Source organism: Centruroides sculpturatus, unplaced genomic scaffold (genome assembly GCF_000671375.1).
Source record: "Centruroides sculpturatus isolate CEXI.00-Female unplaced genomic scaffold, Cexi_2.0 scaffold2055, whole genome shotgun sequence".
NCBI classification, from domain to species: domain Eukaryota; kingdom Metazoa; phylum Arthropoda; class Arachnida; order Scorpiones; family Buthidae; genus Centruroides; species Centruroides sculpturatus.
This window is the reverse complement of record NW_019386232.1, coordinates 3,179-20,004: the sequence shown is the minus strand read 5'-3', so window position 1 is coordinate 20,004 and position 16,826 is coordinate 3,179. Positions and strand designations below refer to the sequence as shown.

At 25.2% G+C, this 16,826-nt stretch overlaps 1 protein-coding gene across 1 annotated transcript in view; it reads right to left on the bottom strand.

Annotated features, from left to right (window-relative positions):
• LOC111614189 (polypeptide N-acetylgalactosaminyltransferase 1-like) overlaps positions 1-11,504 on the bottom strand; it is an 18,357-nt gene extending 6,853 nt beyond the window's left edge. The window contains exons 1-6 of the mRNA XM_023355569.1: positions 11,338-11,504; positions 8,422-8,599; positions 8,131-8,340; positions 6,469-6,586; positions 4,036-4,221; positions 2,358-2,492 (exon numbers count right to left, since the gene is read on the bottom strand). Coding sequence (XP_023211337.1) covers positions 2,358-2,492; positions 4,036-4,221; positions 6,469-6,586; positions 8,131-8,340; positions 8,422-8,528 — 756 coding nt within the window. The 5' untranslated portion in view covers positions 8,529-8,599; positions 11,338-11,504. The remainder of the gene's footprint in view (positions 1-2,357; positions 2,493-4,035; positions 4,222-6,468; positions 6,587-8,130; positions 8,341-8,421; positions 8,600-11,337) is intronic.
• Between the last annotated feature and the right edge of the window lie 5,322 nt (positions 11,505-16,826).

Genomic DNA, 16,826 nt, shown 5'->3' with positions numbered 1-16,826 from the left:
CATTTTTTTTATCAATTATTATTCTATTATGGTTATTTATACATTTACAACTACAAAATGCATTTTTCAGTGTTTTCCTTACTATAGTTATTTTTTTTTAATGTACTACTTAGCTTTAATTTGAGTGTGTTTTTCATGTTGGAATGAATTATTTGGTTCTACATGTAATCGTATGGGGAAAAATGATTCACCTTACAACATTTTCATGATATGATCTCAGTTTCAGAATGGATTAATTTCGTATCCTGAGGTACTACTGTAACTAAAATGTTCAGATAATTCAAAATATGCATACAATGAAATTTGAAGTCATTATCTGGTCCAGTGACCTGTAAAAATATCATTTAATTCAAAATATTCCATCCTATTACATGTATATAAGAAAGTTTCCTCACCCAAGTGACAGTTTCAGTTTCAATTTTACCAATTATACATTGTTGATTTATTGGACATTAAAGGTTATTTGGACATTATATGCTTTGCCAATGAAGAAAGTTTTTTTTATTTTTTTACGGAAGAAATCCGTTTGGCATTTAATTATTTCGGACAATTTTTGCAAAAATCTATTGTTTCAATAATTCAAAAGTTCATTAAATACATGTGCATATTCATGATAGAATGCATATGTATACCTTTAGCTATAAATAAAGCTTGTTTTCATCAGATCACATGATTTTTGAATCTTGGATTCGAGACAAAATTTGCAGTAATTCTTATTGAAGCACTTAAGCTTCTTTTATATGTTATTTTCAGCTCTTGGTTTGAATATAGTTTGTTTATGTTTTCATTAAGTACATGCTAACTGATGGTTTTCCAAAATAGTTTAAATTACTAGGCATTAAATCATAATATTAATGCATTTGTAAATAAACAGGTAAAATTATATAAGATAATGTATTAATTTTAATTTTGTGTTAATGTGTTTTAATTTTATTCAAGAATCACAAAAACCTTCGATTCAGAAAAAAGTTTGGATAATTCAAAGTCATACTTTTTTTTTGTTTTTATATTTTTCAATGTATTTATTTTGTTTGTAAAAAATAAAGAAATAATTTTTAACGATACAATAGCCACAATTATTATTTTAAAAAGTTTACATTAGGTTTAACATCAACAAAAATTCAATGCAAAGCGACACGCAATGGAGAAAAATTTCAACATGGGATAGGTTAATATTTTTTTCGTACATAATCGGTTATCCAAAAAATAAGTTATCCGAACAACCCAAGTTCCCAATTGATTTGGATAAATGATGCTCTACTGTATAATGAAACAAACAATTGATTGGATGGGCTACATTTATGGGCTTGGATTGAGCATCACTTGGCTATTTACAAATCAAAAAATTTTTTATGTGACTTCAGAAAAAGGACTTTCATGCTTGCGAGATGGTGTTAGCATCCTTGTTATTTAAATGGCTACAATGACACTTGAAATATTGTGTGTCTATCTGGCAATAGAATGTTTGTTATGGCACTGTTGTATGGCTGTTGTATCCTTCAGTACAACAGTAAGGTCCGTGAACCAATTTAGAGCCATTATTGTAGATGCATTGAAGTTAAGGACTATTTAATGAACTGTCCTCTCTAATCAATTGTTTGTTCCATCAAAATTAAACTAAAATCAAAGTTTTAGTTTAATTTTGTGTTTCTTTAATAAAAAAGTTATAATTTCCTATTTTAAAAAATATAATACTAAATTATTTGATAATGTTTTTATAATGATCAGCATTTATTAATACATGATTATTTTGCTATATTTTTTGATGTGACACAGTTTACTCTGAATATTAATTCATAAATGTAAAATTTGGCAATTAAGTTTGGGACAATGAATTTAAAGAAAATTATATAATATTGCTTAAAATGATCTTGAAAAGTACATTTTTGTACTTTCTCATAGAACTCTAGAAAACATTTTAAAACTTAATTTTAGACTACTACCATCAACCATGCCATATTTTTAAAATGTCCTCTGTATTGTTAAATTATTTCTTTGATTTTATAGAACAAGAAATAATCTGTGGAAGATAAATCAGAATTAGTTAAGTTATTTAATCCTATATTTCACCATAAACAATTTTTGCATTACTACATAATTTCATACTGCAACCAAATTCTGTAATGAAACTAACTCCCCTTTTTTTGAAACTGATCCTTAAGTGAAACATTTTAATCAAACAATCCAAATTTGTATACTGATGATAATTACCTTATACAACGGAACAAATGTAGTCTTACAACTTATTTGAAAATCTCACAAAATTATGTAAACATTTACTTATTTTATAAAGTTACCTTAAGTTTTAATTTTTCATAAATTTATTTTAAATCTATAAAAAGTTCATATTTCCTTACAGTTCCAAAACCAATGACATTCTGATCAACAATAAATTTCTGTGGATATATATTTTCAAGATACCACTGGAAACTTTTGCATTTTAATCGCTGACGTAAAAATTGTCTCTCTGCAATATCACCATAATCAATTTCCTACAAAGAAATTAAATTGAAATTATTCTCAAATTATTTTAAAACAACATTATTAGTAAAATGAATTTAACCATTAGAAAAAATGTTTTAAATTCATTTATCAATATTAGTGAACATGATTTATTATTATTAATTTTTTATTAATAATATTGAATAAAAGAAATTTTGAATTATTTAATGCTTGATAATTAATTTCAAATAAATACTCATAAAAATATTCATACAAATACTTAATATTAAGAAATAATTCAAAAAGTAGATTTGTTATACAATACCACACAATCAGCTTAAAACATATTAGTAAATATATTAAAAATTAATAGAACATAAGTTTGAGAAGTCCACTTTTTATTCTTCACGAATGTTTTTAAAACTATTCGATATTGATTTAAAAACAAACTGTTATTCATCTGAAATACTTAACCTCAGAAGTACAATTTGTTCCATGCAATGAAAAAGATATCTTGACCTAAATTGATAACACTTAAATGGAGTGTATCCAGTAAGTTTTCAAGGGATGCTGCTTAGGACAGCTAAGAAATTATTAATATGGACTTATAACTGTATAATTGTTTTTCCTTTAATTACGTAAAACTTTTATGACTTGTGTAGCACATGAATTGATGTTTCATGTATGAACATTCACAAAGAATAAAAATTAAACTTCTCAAATTTATGTTTTTTGTTTTCAATGTACTTGCAAATTATTAATAGAAAAACTGTCAAGAATTAATGAATTAATATAAATAATATTTTTTAAATATATTAAATTATTAAAACAACTGTTAATAATAAAATATTAACAAGTTTATAAATGATACTACATATATCTGATGGCAGCTCATTAGAACAGTAATCATAAAAATGTATAAAATATATGTACTGTATGTTCATTTTGCAATTTTGTATTTTATTATGTTTTACAAATGATGTTAACTGACTTGTTATATACAAACAAAATAATTCCTATAACATAAAGTAAGTGTAATAAGAGCATATATTATAGAATAATAATGATAAAATATATGAATTTTTAAATTTAATTTTATATATTTTCATTTTGAAAGTATACATAGTAAAATGGTAATTTTCATTGAAAGTTATACATTTTGAAAGTGTATTTTTAGAACTGTTTCAAGTATACATCATTTAATTTCATAATATTAAAATATCAAATTAACAGTATCAAAGAAAAACATTATTATATTTGTTATAATTCATATAATAATAAATTGATGCATTAGAAACTCTAACATTCAATTTTTTTTTCATTGTCCTGACCTCTTTTTTTTTTATTAAAAAAGGGTAAAAGAACAAATAAAATGAATTAAAATATAAAAACTCTAAAAATTCTAATAATAAATATTTTAAAAGAAAAAATTCTTTACAAGAGACAAATTATATTAAAAAACATTTTAGTTATATTTTCCAAAAATATATTTTTTTAAGATGGTAAAATTAAAATAAATTCAATAATATAATTTAATTTATTACATAATTGATATAAAATATGAAAACAATAGTAAATATTTAATGCACTTACCTTTAAATCTGGTCTATGCATATAAAAATATTCTTTATACTGATCCATCCAAACTTCAACAGTTCGAACTGTATTAATTCCATGAGTATCTTTATTGCCTGGGAATTTATATGGATGGAAATTTCGAAAGATATGACCAACATGAGAACAAGGAACTATTTCTAATGTTCCACCACACATCCATACCTAAATATACATACATTTGTTTTATTAGTATTTTTATATATATTGCTAAGATATTACATAGATGTAAATATAACTAACTTTACTAAACTCGATATATTGCAATAACACACCATCAACTGCCGTAAATCATCAGGCTATAACTTGGCAATAATAATAATAAATTACAAATAAATTTGGCTCTAGAAGGAGGCATTAGGCACCGTCTCGTAGCTTGATGATTTACGGAAGTTGATGCTGTGTTATTACATAGATGTTTTAATAATTTTATTATTCTGTCTTATTTATTAATTTTATATAATTATAAAATGAGAACAACACATTCTTTTTGTATTAAAATTACTGTAATTTAAAATTAGTTTTACAAATATTAACTTTATTGATTCTTCTATTACCTTGTTGTAAACTATTATATTTATATTCTACAGTATGTTTCAATTTAAAATAATATACATAAATGTTTTTTAAATTGAAGATGAATTGAATTAAATCATTTATATTTATAAAATTTCAATACAGCATTGTAATTTTCTTAAAGTAAGAATATTTTGATTATTAAATTAATATTTATGTTTATACACTCCTCAAAAGTGAAATCGCAACACCACAAAGAAATGTGTGTAACCATATGCACATTGCAGGACCAGTAGTGATAAGAGACAGATGCAAATGATTAAATGAACAAAGATATGCAACAGACACCTGTTTATTATACCCATATTATACCCATGGGCAGCTATTATACAATATTATACCCATGGGCAGGTATACAAGCTGCTATATCAATGAGTCAATTAATGGCTGCCTGAGATATTCCTTGCCAAGCTGCATCCACCGAGGTATGTATGTGGCAGTGGTCTCTTGTACACCTCACATCAGATGAGGTCCCACAGACATTCAATGAGAGATCCAGCAAGGCTGATGGTAGGGAAAGATGTGAATTCCATTCAGGCTGGTAAGTTTCCTGTGTGATTTGTGACTGGGCATGGTCTTGCTGGAACATAGTGTTGGGTGTGGCCTGCACCAGTGGACAAACCAAAGGTCCCACAATTCTTGTGATGTACTTGGTTTGTGCATTAGGGCTATCTACTGACTGAACACAATGTGTCTCCCCAAACCATGAGGTCCAGTGTGACACTTGGCAAAAATGTAGCATTCCCTGGGATATCACAACACCCATCATTCCTCCACAGACAGAAATGGGATTCACCTGTAAACAATACCTGATTCCATTCAGCGATCCACTTGTGATGGTGACAACACCACACCAGAAGTATAGTCCTATGTCAAACAGTTAATGGCACCTCTGTTGCTGGTTGCCATGCATGCAGCCTGACTTCATGCAATCAATTGTGAATGGTTTGGGTGGACACAGATGTACCCATCGATGGTAATAGTCATCAGATATCATATGCCATGGCAAACGGGTTCAGTAATTTGCTGGTCTGTGCACTCATATCAGTGAAATCCACTCCCTATTCAGCACATTAGCAGATCTATTGTGTCATGCATTGCTGGATGGTACTCAGGTTATGCTCAACATGTGTAGCAACTGTGCACATTGACAAACTGAGGTCGTACAGATCCAGGATAAGGTCTCATTCTCTAATCATTAACTGGTGGTATTCAGCTCGCTGTTGTCTCCAAGGCATTTTCTACACTTTGAAAGTTCAACTGCCATGAACAGTTGCTGATAACATTTACAGCCCAAGCTGGCTGCTAGTCTTAATAGTCCAGAACTGAATACCACACGACCTGATGTGTATGCAAACTTAATCATTTGTATGTCTCTGTAATCTCTACCAGTCCTGCAATTTGCAAATGGCTACATGCATTCCTTCATGGTGTCATGATTTCACTTTTTAGGAGAGTATGTATATATACCTCATATATATAATACAAGCCAAAATCTGAATCTTATCAAATATATGTCTAAATCTCAAGGGTATTTTAATATTATTTTCTAAATCATCATATTTTTTTGACATTAATTAATTAAAAATTAATTGTAATATGGCCCAAAATAATCTAATGATTTTTATTTTGATATATAAAACATAAGTTGTTTTTTGATATCTATGTTTTCCTCATGTTAAAATAATTTTTTGCCTGTAAAACAATAATTAATGAATGAATGGATAATGTTAAAATATCAAAATTTTATAAATTAAATAAAATAATTTTAAAAGTTTCCAATAAATGTTATTACTAAATATAGAATTTAAACTTCAATTAATTTCAAACTTTTACCCTGAAAGACATTTCCAAGTTTTCACCACCCCAAATATCCATTCCAGAATCATAACTACCAATTTCCCAAAAATACCTTCTATCAATTGCAAATAGTCCCCCTGCCATCGTGGGTGTCCTAAAATAAATAAAAGCAAACAATTAACTTTATTATTTATATATAGTCATAAAGCAAAATATGGCTGTTTTGAAATATTGTACTTATATGATAAGTTTTTATTTTATTAAATATATAACTTTATATATTTAAATAAGTAATCATTAAATTATTAAGATGTCTTTCTTAATATTAAGTTAATACTAATTTAATAAAATCATGTTAACAAAAATAATAATAATTATTGTAATTATTACATCTTTAAAATAACTTTTTATTTTAATGTTTTGTTACATATAAGTTACATATTGTAAGTTGTATTTGCATAAAGTAAGTATTATATTTTATAACATTATCTTATTACAGATAGAAATTATTTATTTTACATGTGTATTTATTTATTTGTTATATATAATGCTATATACACCTATGACTATAAGTGTATATACCTATGACTATAAGTGTTTCTGTCTAATAACAATCTCTATTAAAAACTGATGGGCACAATCATCTCTTCTTGAAACAGGATAACCTCTCAGAATAATGTTTTTAAATGCATAAAACAATATACTTAGGATTATAAAAGAACCAATTATCTTGAAACACAGTTATTAAAATATTAAACTAATAAATTTTTAAATTATTATTATGTGCACTTCTTTATAAATGCATTAAATACTGCCTGATAGTTGGCCAACTAAATTTCACAAACATCTGCAGACAAGAAAATTTGTTACATGCAACCTAGCACTAGGTCTAATAAATACCATTTCAGAGTATTGATAAGTATAAACAATATTTCTGGATATCTATCTATAACTGTAGTACTGTGATATGAAAATATCCATGATTTCTATTGGTAGCAAAGTTATAACTGCTACCAATATTGGTGTGGCTTATTGTCTGTATTCATAATTGAAGAAAATGCTAGGTTACAGTTAAATGATATTACATGTAAGGCATTTACAGGTTAGTGAAAATAATTAATTAATTTCTTTCCCATCCAAGTTCATGATCCCACTAAAATCTATCCTCAAACCTTCAAGAAGTCCATGAACCCTAGGTTAAGAACCATTGCCTTAAATAGAATTGGCACTGCCAAATTAGCAAAATTATTTATGAGATAATTATGAACTTAATTTGAATTTTATATTTAAAATTAAAAATTTAGTTCATTAATATCAATTAACAATTAAAAATATTTTAATAACTAATTTAATATTAATTTTATTCAAAATATTTAAAGTACTGAAAACAAAAATACTTTAAATATAAACTATTCTGTCCTAACAAAAAAAAAAAATATGGTCTTTTAGTGTTCTCTGAGTGGAAAAAAGGCCTAAAACCTTACACAAAAAAGTAGATTTGGAATAATATGCAATATTTCCATGAACTTTAATTCTACTATTTTATTATTTTATTTCAATTCTACACCTTAAGTTTTCAAATATGCTATTATGATTAGATACTAGATAGAATGTTACAGAAAAATTAATTAGTCAATAATTATAGAAAACATAGAAATAATACATATACAGTATGTTAATTCTAATGATTTTAAATACCGTGTTGGAGCAATAGCACTTCCTTTTCTATCTTCTTCCCATTCTGGTATTTCAATCCATGTAAAATGGCCATTCCAATTAAAACCACCAATTTGGAAATAATCTCCATTGCTGCTATAATATTCTAATGTTTTATCATCAATAACATCAATGATAGGACAAAGCACAGCTTTTCTGTCTTCTTTAATTCTCTGAAGAAGTGGTTCTAGCCTATGTATTTGTAAATTATCAAATAATTATTAATGATTAAATAATAATAAAATCAATTTGTTAAATAGTTTTTAAAGTTACCATTTCTCATTTGCTTCACAATGGGAATCAAGAAAGACAAGTACATCACCAGTAGCTAAGTGTGCTCCTGCTAATCTTGCCCTAATTAATCCTTGTCTGTCAGGCATTCGAATCAATTTTACCTTTTCTTTTGGAAAATGTTTTTCTATATATAGCTGCAATTTTTCTTTTAACTCCTCTGCAAATATGAAAATAATATATTAAAATTTCAGTATTATATAGTACCAAATTTATTTATCATCATAATTATATTAATGCTAATAAATAAGCAGAAAACTTTTCAAGTGTTTTAACTTAAATAGATTCTACTTCACAAATTTAAAACAAATAATTAATTTTTCATTTTTTTTATTCTAAACAAAAATTTAAACTGTACAATTTTTAAAATTCAAAAGAAAATTTACATATATAGATTATCAAAAATAATTACAAAAAATATAATCTAAATATTTATAGCTCATATATATGTAACAAAATATTACAATTAAAAATAATTTCTTTGTAATATTACTAAACTTAATTTTAACAAAAATCTTGTAGTAAGCAGAAATATTTATATATTCAATTAATTTGGTCTATTATGAAAATAAAATTTTCTTGTAAATATTATTTTCTAAAATATATCTATAATAGATTATTTTTAATCCTTATATTGCATTAAAATTAACTTAAAATTACAATTTCATAAAAATCTGAAAATAATAAAAATAGGATATAATACATCATTTCTTACAATTTAACGATAAAAATATTTTAATATCTAAACATTTCTCTATGTATTTCTATTCTGGATAATGACCATTCATAGATATGTGTGACATTTTAGATGTTATAATTGATTTCATATTGAACCACAAATAAAATATTATAAAAAATAATATGAACTTTCTCAAAATTTCAATTAAGGTTCATAATCTTGAAAAATATCAATTATTTGAAGTAATTAACATATTTGTTGGATTTTATTTCTTTTTTTTTTTACTTACACATTAGAAAGTTTAATATTAGCATTATAATACTGCTAAGTAATTAAATACACTGAATAATAAATTTTTTAAACACCATTACACTGGCAGTTTCATTAAAGCATATGATATATATCTTTATAAATTTATATAGATAGATTTATTTATATGAAAAATTTTCTTATGATATAATTATATGAACAACAAAACAGATAATCAGCTGATAGTTAAAATAACCATCAACAGTTTAAAAAAGTAATTCATACTTTTTACTTATATTTTCCTATTAAATTTGAATTTTATTCTGAAAACTCAAACGTGAATTAATAAAGTTAAATATTAAGTCAAATGCATTACAAAATACATTTATTTACACCGCATAGTTAAGAAATTTGTTTGTTTTCCAAAATTCTTGAAATTAACTTAACTCCTGAATTAAATTATATTATTAAGTTCTCATTAATCCAAATGGTTATTATGTTCATCTATAAATTTATCAAATATAGTACTGTATTTAATATGGATAACCTACAAGTTATTCACGAAAAATAAACTTGAAATTAGATGTTAATCATGTAATGAAATGGCTTAATTTTTTAACTTTCCAACATTACCAAACATTATCAAATATTTTAAAAAATTTCAATAAATTATAAAAACAAGTTCATAACAATGAAATAATTCCTTAATTCAATTGGCAATGTAACCTTTCACAATAGACTTTTTCTTGAAGGCTATTGCTAAAGTAAGAATTTTTATTCTCTGTATAATCAACTTCCTTCAACTAAAGGGAGAACAAAATATTTAAGTAACTTTTTCTTTCTCTAAAATCATCAAAAGCATTTTTGGAAACTAAAAAATCCTTTGCATGCCAAAACATTTTATCTTATTTGTAATGCATTTCTTTTGAATAAGATAAAAATATTTCTTTAAAAATATCTTGAATCTTCAATGAATTTCTTAACTATTTTTTTCAGTTATTTTTTATAGCATTTCCAGCATAAATTTTTGTATCTACTAGTACCATATTATATTTGCTAGTATCCACTAGTAATATTGTGCTTATGAATTAACAATAGGTAACAAAATATATTTTTGTCATTATGCAGTTTACAAGATTCTATATCAAATATTCTATTATTTCTATTTAACTTATAATCACATCTAAATAACTCTAAATGGAACTGAAACAAATAATTAAAAATATTTGAGATAGTATATTGTAAACTTCATACTAGTAAGTGCCATGTTTCAATGCCACTTCAGATGTGTAAGATACACAGTGGTGTAGTTAGTTATTTGAAGATTTTTATTTCAATTCTAACAATTTTATAAACTTGTATTTTAAACTTATCTACATATAAATCAGTATTTTCAATGGAGATTTTTATGTGTTACTTAATAAAGTGATTTAACTATATATTTTACTGGTATATTTAATATTGTCAATAAATACTTATATAAATAATACAAATAAATAATTAAAAATAAATTTTCATTGGCAAGATTTTAAAATTAACATAATTAAATTTTGTACAACTCAAACTACTGTTTCTGAAATAAAAACTTTTAAAAACACTACAAACCATTTTTGAAAATTTTTATTCCAGAAAAAGCAATTTAGTTTGGATTTTATATTTGAAACATTTTCATAACACGTCATCAAAATTTTGCTCAAATAAAATTTTAAGAATTTTTTAAAAATGTTCCAGTTAATTTACTTAAAAAAAAAAATTAAATTTCTCTATTTTCCTAATTCAAAATTTTCAATAATTTCCTTATACCTTAATTAAATCATAAGAAATCTTGGAGAAATATCATTTGTATAAGTTGCAACATAAATTAAAATCATTTTTCTAAAAATATACAATCCATTTTTAACATTATTTACAAAATAAGATAATCACAGTTTTTTTAAATTTTATCTAGAAATATCAGATTAAAATCAAACCTCTATCACTGGCATCATCAACTAAAATAATTTCTTTTAAAAGGTGATTAGGTGTTCGATTCAACACACTATAAATCGTCCTCAAAAGTGCAGACCATATTTCATTTGTAAATATAATTACCACAGATGTTGAAGGTAAATCCTTATCATACTTAGTACTTTTACACCTGTAAAATATATTTACAAAATTTTGTTAGCTTATATTTTTAAATATAAAAATTATAAACAATTAACTAATTCTTAATTACAAAATAAAAATATAAAAAAATGTAGATGAATGTAGTAGTATTGTAGTATTGTGTTTATCTAAATTCCTTTCTAAATTATATTTTATTTTTCTAAACTATAATTTTAAATATTCATAATTTAATATCTAATTTTAAAATAGTTTTACAATTAAAACTTTTATTTATGAAAAAATAATGGAATGATGGATTTTAATTTGATATATTTCTAAAATATACCATACTTATGTAAGACTAAAGATTATTGAACAAGTCAAACTTGTTTTTAAAGTTGAAATATTTTAAACTATTACATCCAATTTTGGTATTCTAAAAATCTGCATTACAAATTAGATTTTTAGAATTTTTAGAAAATATTGGAAATAGATGCTGAAGCCAGAAAACAAATGTAAAAAATATTTTAATCATTTCTACAACATACAATTTTAAAAGTCAAAACTGTTGTAAATAATGTCAATTGTAATCAAAACTATTGTTTTAGTTTTACTCTAATTCAAATTATAAAATCAGAAATTAGAAATCAAAAATATATGAAAATATTAAAACAGTTTTTCAGTCTCTGTTGATAGTGAATCTAAAAAAAATCTTAAAATTAATATTCTACAAAAACATAATAAAAGACTGTTTTATATCAAACAAGACTTATTGTAATAATTGTTACACAAATTACGTATTTTCTAAATATTATATTTAATGCATAAATCAATTTACAATGTAACAAAAATAAATAATTTAGTAATTACATTAATTAATTAAATAATTCAGAAGAATTTAATAAATTTCTGTGATAACTCTAAATGCACTAATGAAAAATATATATTCTATAAACTATATAACTCAGCACTTACATGTTAATGTTTTTTTTTATAATTTACATTTGATAAATCCCGTATGATAATTATTTTATCTCAACTGCATACATTTTTTACTCATTCTATTCAATAACGTCTTACCTGTTATATGTAAATTAGGTTGTTATAGGTTACAGAATTATTAACTATTTAAAAATAAAACCAAGTCAAATTAATTTAAATACTTCAATAAAATGATGATGTAATATACTATATATTATTGTAAAAGTTTGTTATAACCATAAACAGTCTTAATCAATTGTTGTATAGGTAAATTTAGAATTATGAATTTTGCTAAAATATTTTTAAAAGCCTAGAAATCTAAATATAGAAAAGATAAGTATAAATCATCATTGAATATTTTCCAAAAAAGTGGTAAGGAACATTATATATTTTCAATGTTGCCGTCACGTGCATATAAATACAAAATTTATCAGCAACCATTAGATTGGGTTAACTGAATGATAAAATATTGAACTAATTTCCCAAGTATTTATAGTTCAACTTCATCACTTTTTAAATTTAAATGTTTTGGTTATATTTGTTCAATTGCTAGATTTAAAGACATAAAAACAATGTACTATCTCCTATATTGCATAATTTATGTTTACTTTGTTAATTGAGGCACCATAGAAATATTATGCAACATTTCAAGAATAAAAATATTACATATTACTAAAATTGCATTTTAAAATAGATTTAATTTACTACAACGTTGGTTAATATAGCTATGAATATTTGTTCATATGTTAAACTGTTAATAAATCAAAAAATATTTTTTTGTGATAAATTTTGTTGATCTGTTTTAGGCCATCTTCAGTTTACATAGAATTCTTGAAAATGATACATAGTTTTCAAACTTTATACAACCAAACAACAGTTTTGAGTAATATTTATATTTTAAATTTAATTTAAAGTATTATAAAATAATCTTTAGATTGAACAATTGCTTACAAATACCACTTTTCTGTTCCAATGATAAAGTCACACCATATGGGTTGTTATTCATTTTGTTAAGGAAATATTGAGCGCTATTACTATTCCTCCAAATGATGAAAACATTATCAACGTATCTTGCAATGATAAAAACATCATCAACATATCGTGATGGATTTTAAATCCTTATTTCCATCTATAAAATTACCGCCTTGCTTTTGCGAGCTGAGAGACTTCCTTCTTACTAACATTAATAATGCAACGAAGTATCACCAACACATTTTAGAGCTTGCACACCTAATTTATTATACTTCGTTTTTTGTATTTGAAGGGAACACATTTACAAGAAAGAGGGGTCATAATACTAGTTCACACAATAACGGGGATATCGGACTCCCCATTATTGTGTGAACTAGTATTATGACGATTAGAAAGTAATGTACTGCCCGTCTTTATAAATGACATACTTATATATGCAAGATACGTTGATGATGTTTTCATTATTTGGAGGAATAGTAATAGCGCTCAAACTTACAAATATATCAGATTGTCAGATTACTGAATTTTGTATGCATGTATGTACTGTACAGTAACAAATACACACTTGGTTCATAGATTAGTTAATTACATTAATCATGATTGTGACTGTTTTGAAGACTGCACATGCAATAAACATCCAGTATATTGTATACAAGTACAGTACTGTACTGTACTGTACATGTCACATACATCAAGTGGTAATATGAAAACTTCATGTGAGTGCTGAATTACTAGATGTGTTGGGCTAGTGAGACTATTGTACTGTACATATGTTGTAAAAAATAACAAAATAATTGTATAACATTAATTTAAAATAGTTATTGGGTTGCAACATGAAAAAAGCTGTAGACCTATAAATTTCCACTGTTATCTGTCCATCTGTCTTTCCTTATTCTTGAGAATGGAGTTAGATAGATGAAATCTGAGACCAGATACAGANAAATCCTGTATGATAATTATTTTATCTCAACTGCATACATTTTTTACTCATTCTATTCAATAACATCTTACCTGTTATATGTAAATTAGGTTGTTATAGGTTACAGAATTATTAACTATTTAAAAATAAAACCAAGTCAAATTAATTTAAGTACTTCAATAAAATGATGATGTAATATACTATATATTATTGTAAAAGTTTGTTATAACCATAAACAGTCTTAATCAATTGTTGTATAGGTAAATTTAGAATTATGAATTTTGCTAAAATATTTTTAAAAGCCTAGAAATCTAAATATAGAAAAGATAAGTATAAATCATCATTGAATATTTTCCAAAAAAGTGGTAAGGAACATTATATATTTTCAATGTTGCCGTCACGTGCATATAAATACAAAATTTATCAGCAACCATTAGATTGGGTTAACTGAATGATAAAATATTGAACTAATTTCCCAAGTATTTATAGTTCAACTTCATCACTTTTTAAATTTAAATGTTTTGGTTATATTTGTTCAATTGCTAGATTTAAAGACATAAAAACAATGTACTATCTCCTATATTGCATAATTTATGTTTACTTTGTTAATTGAGGCACCATAGAAATCAATTGTAATCAAAACTATTGTTTTAGTTTTATTCTAATTCAAATTATAAAATCAGAAATTAGAAATCAAAAATATATGAAAATATTAAAAGTAAATTGTTAATTGAGGCACCAACATTTCAAGAATAAAAATATTACATATTACTAGAATTGCATTTTAAAATAGATTTAATTTACTACAACATTGGTTAATGTAGCTATGAATATTTGTTCATATGTTAAACTGTTAATAAATCCGACAAAATTTATCACAAAAAATATTTTTTATCTGTTTTAGGCCATCTTCAGTTTACGTAGAATTCTTGAAAACGATACATAGTTTTCAAACTTTATACAACCAAACAACAGTTTTGAGTAATATTTATATTTTAAATTTAATTTAAAGCATTATAAAATAATCTTTAGGTTGAACAATAGCTTACAAATATCACTTTTCTGTTCCAATGATAAAGTCACACCATATGGGTTGTTATTCATTTTGTTAAGGAAATATTGAGCGCTATTACTATTCCTCCAAATGATGAAAACATCATCAACATATCTTGCAATGATAAAAACAGCATCAACGTATAATCATCATCAACATATCGTGATGGATTTTAAATCCTTATTTCCATCTATAAAATTACTGCCTTGCTTTTGCAAGCTGAGAGACTTCCTTCTTACTAACATTAATAATACAATGAAGTATCAACACATTTTAGGGCTTGCACACCTAATTTATTATACTTCGTTTTTTGTATTTGAAGGGAACACATATTTACAAGAAAGTGGGGTTCCAATGGGGAGTCCGATATCCCTGTTATTGTGTGAACTAGTATTACGACGATTAGAAAGTAATGTACTGCCCGTCTTTATAAATGACATACTTGTATATGCAAGATACGTTGATGATGTTTTCATCATTTAGAGGAATAGTAATAGCGCTCAAGCTTACAAATATATCAGATTGTCAGATTACTGGATTTTGTATGCATGTATGTACTGTACAGTAACAAATACACACTTGGTTCATAGATTAGTTAATTACATTAATCATGATTGTGACTGTTTTGAAGACTGCACATGTAATAAACATCCAGTATATTATATACAAGTACAGTATATGTCACATACATCAAGTGGTAATATGAAAACTTCATGTGAGTGCTGAATTACTAGATGTGTTGGGCTAGTGAGACTATTGTACTGTACATATGTTGTAAAAAATAACAAAATAATTGTATAGCATTATTTAAAATAGTATTGGGTTGCAACATGAAAAAAGTTGTAGACCTATAAATTTCCACTGTTATCTGTCCATTTGTCTTTCCTTATTCTTGAGAACGGAGTTAGATAGATGAAATCTGAGACCAGATATGGAAATCTTAGGGGCTGGAGGCCCAATTAACTATGTATGAATCTCTGGTGAAAACCAGAAGTCATGTTATTTCAATTCAAAACTTCCCCTGAAAGTATTAGGTTGCTCGGAAAGTAATTTCGTTTTTTTTTATCACTAGACGGATTAGACATATTTTTCCTGCCATTTTTATTCTACACTGTATTATCATTATATATTTTGACAGCTAGCATTTTAAGGCTTATTTGTAAAAAATTTTGTTTGATTTTGTGCAATTGTTTATTTTTTGTGTCCCATCAAAATATGGAAGATCGAAAGCAGCATTTTCGGCATATTTTGCTCTTTTATTACCGAAAAGGTAAGAATACTGTTCAAGTGAGAAAAAAATTGTGTGACATGTATGGGTAAGATGTATTGACAGAACGACAGTGCCAAAACTGGTTTACAAAATTTCGTTCTGGCAATTTCAATATTGAAGATGCACCACGTTCTGGATGGCCAGTTGAAGCCAATGAAAACAAAATAAAGGTACT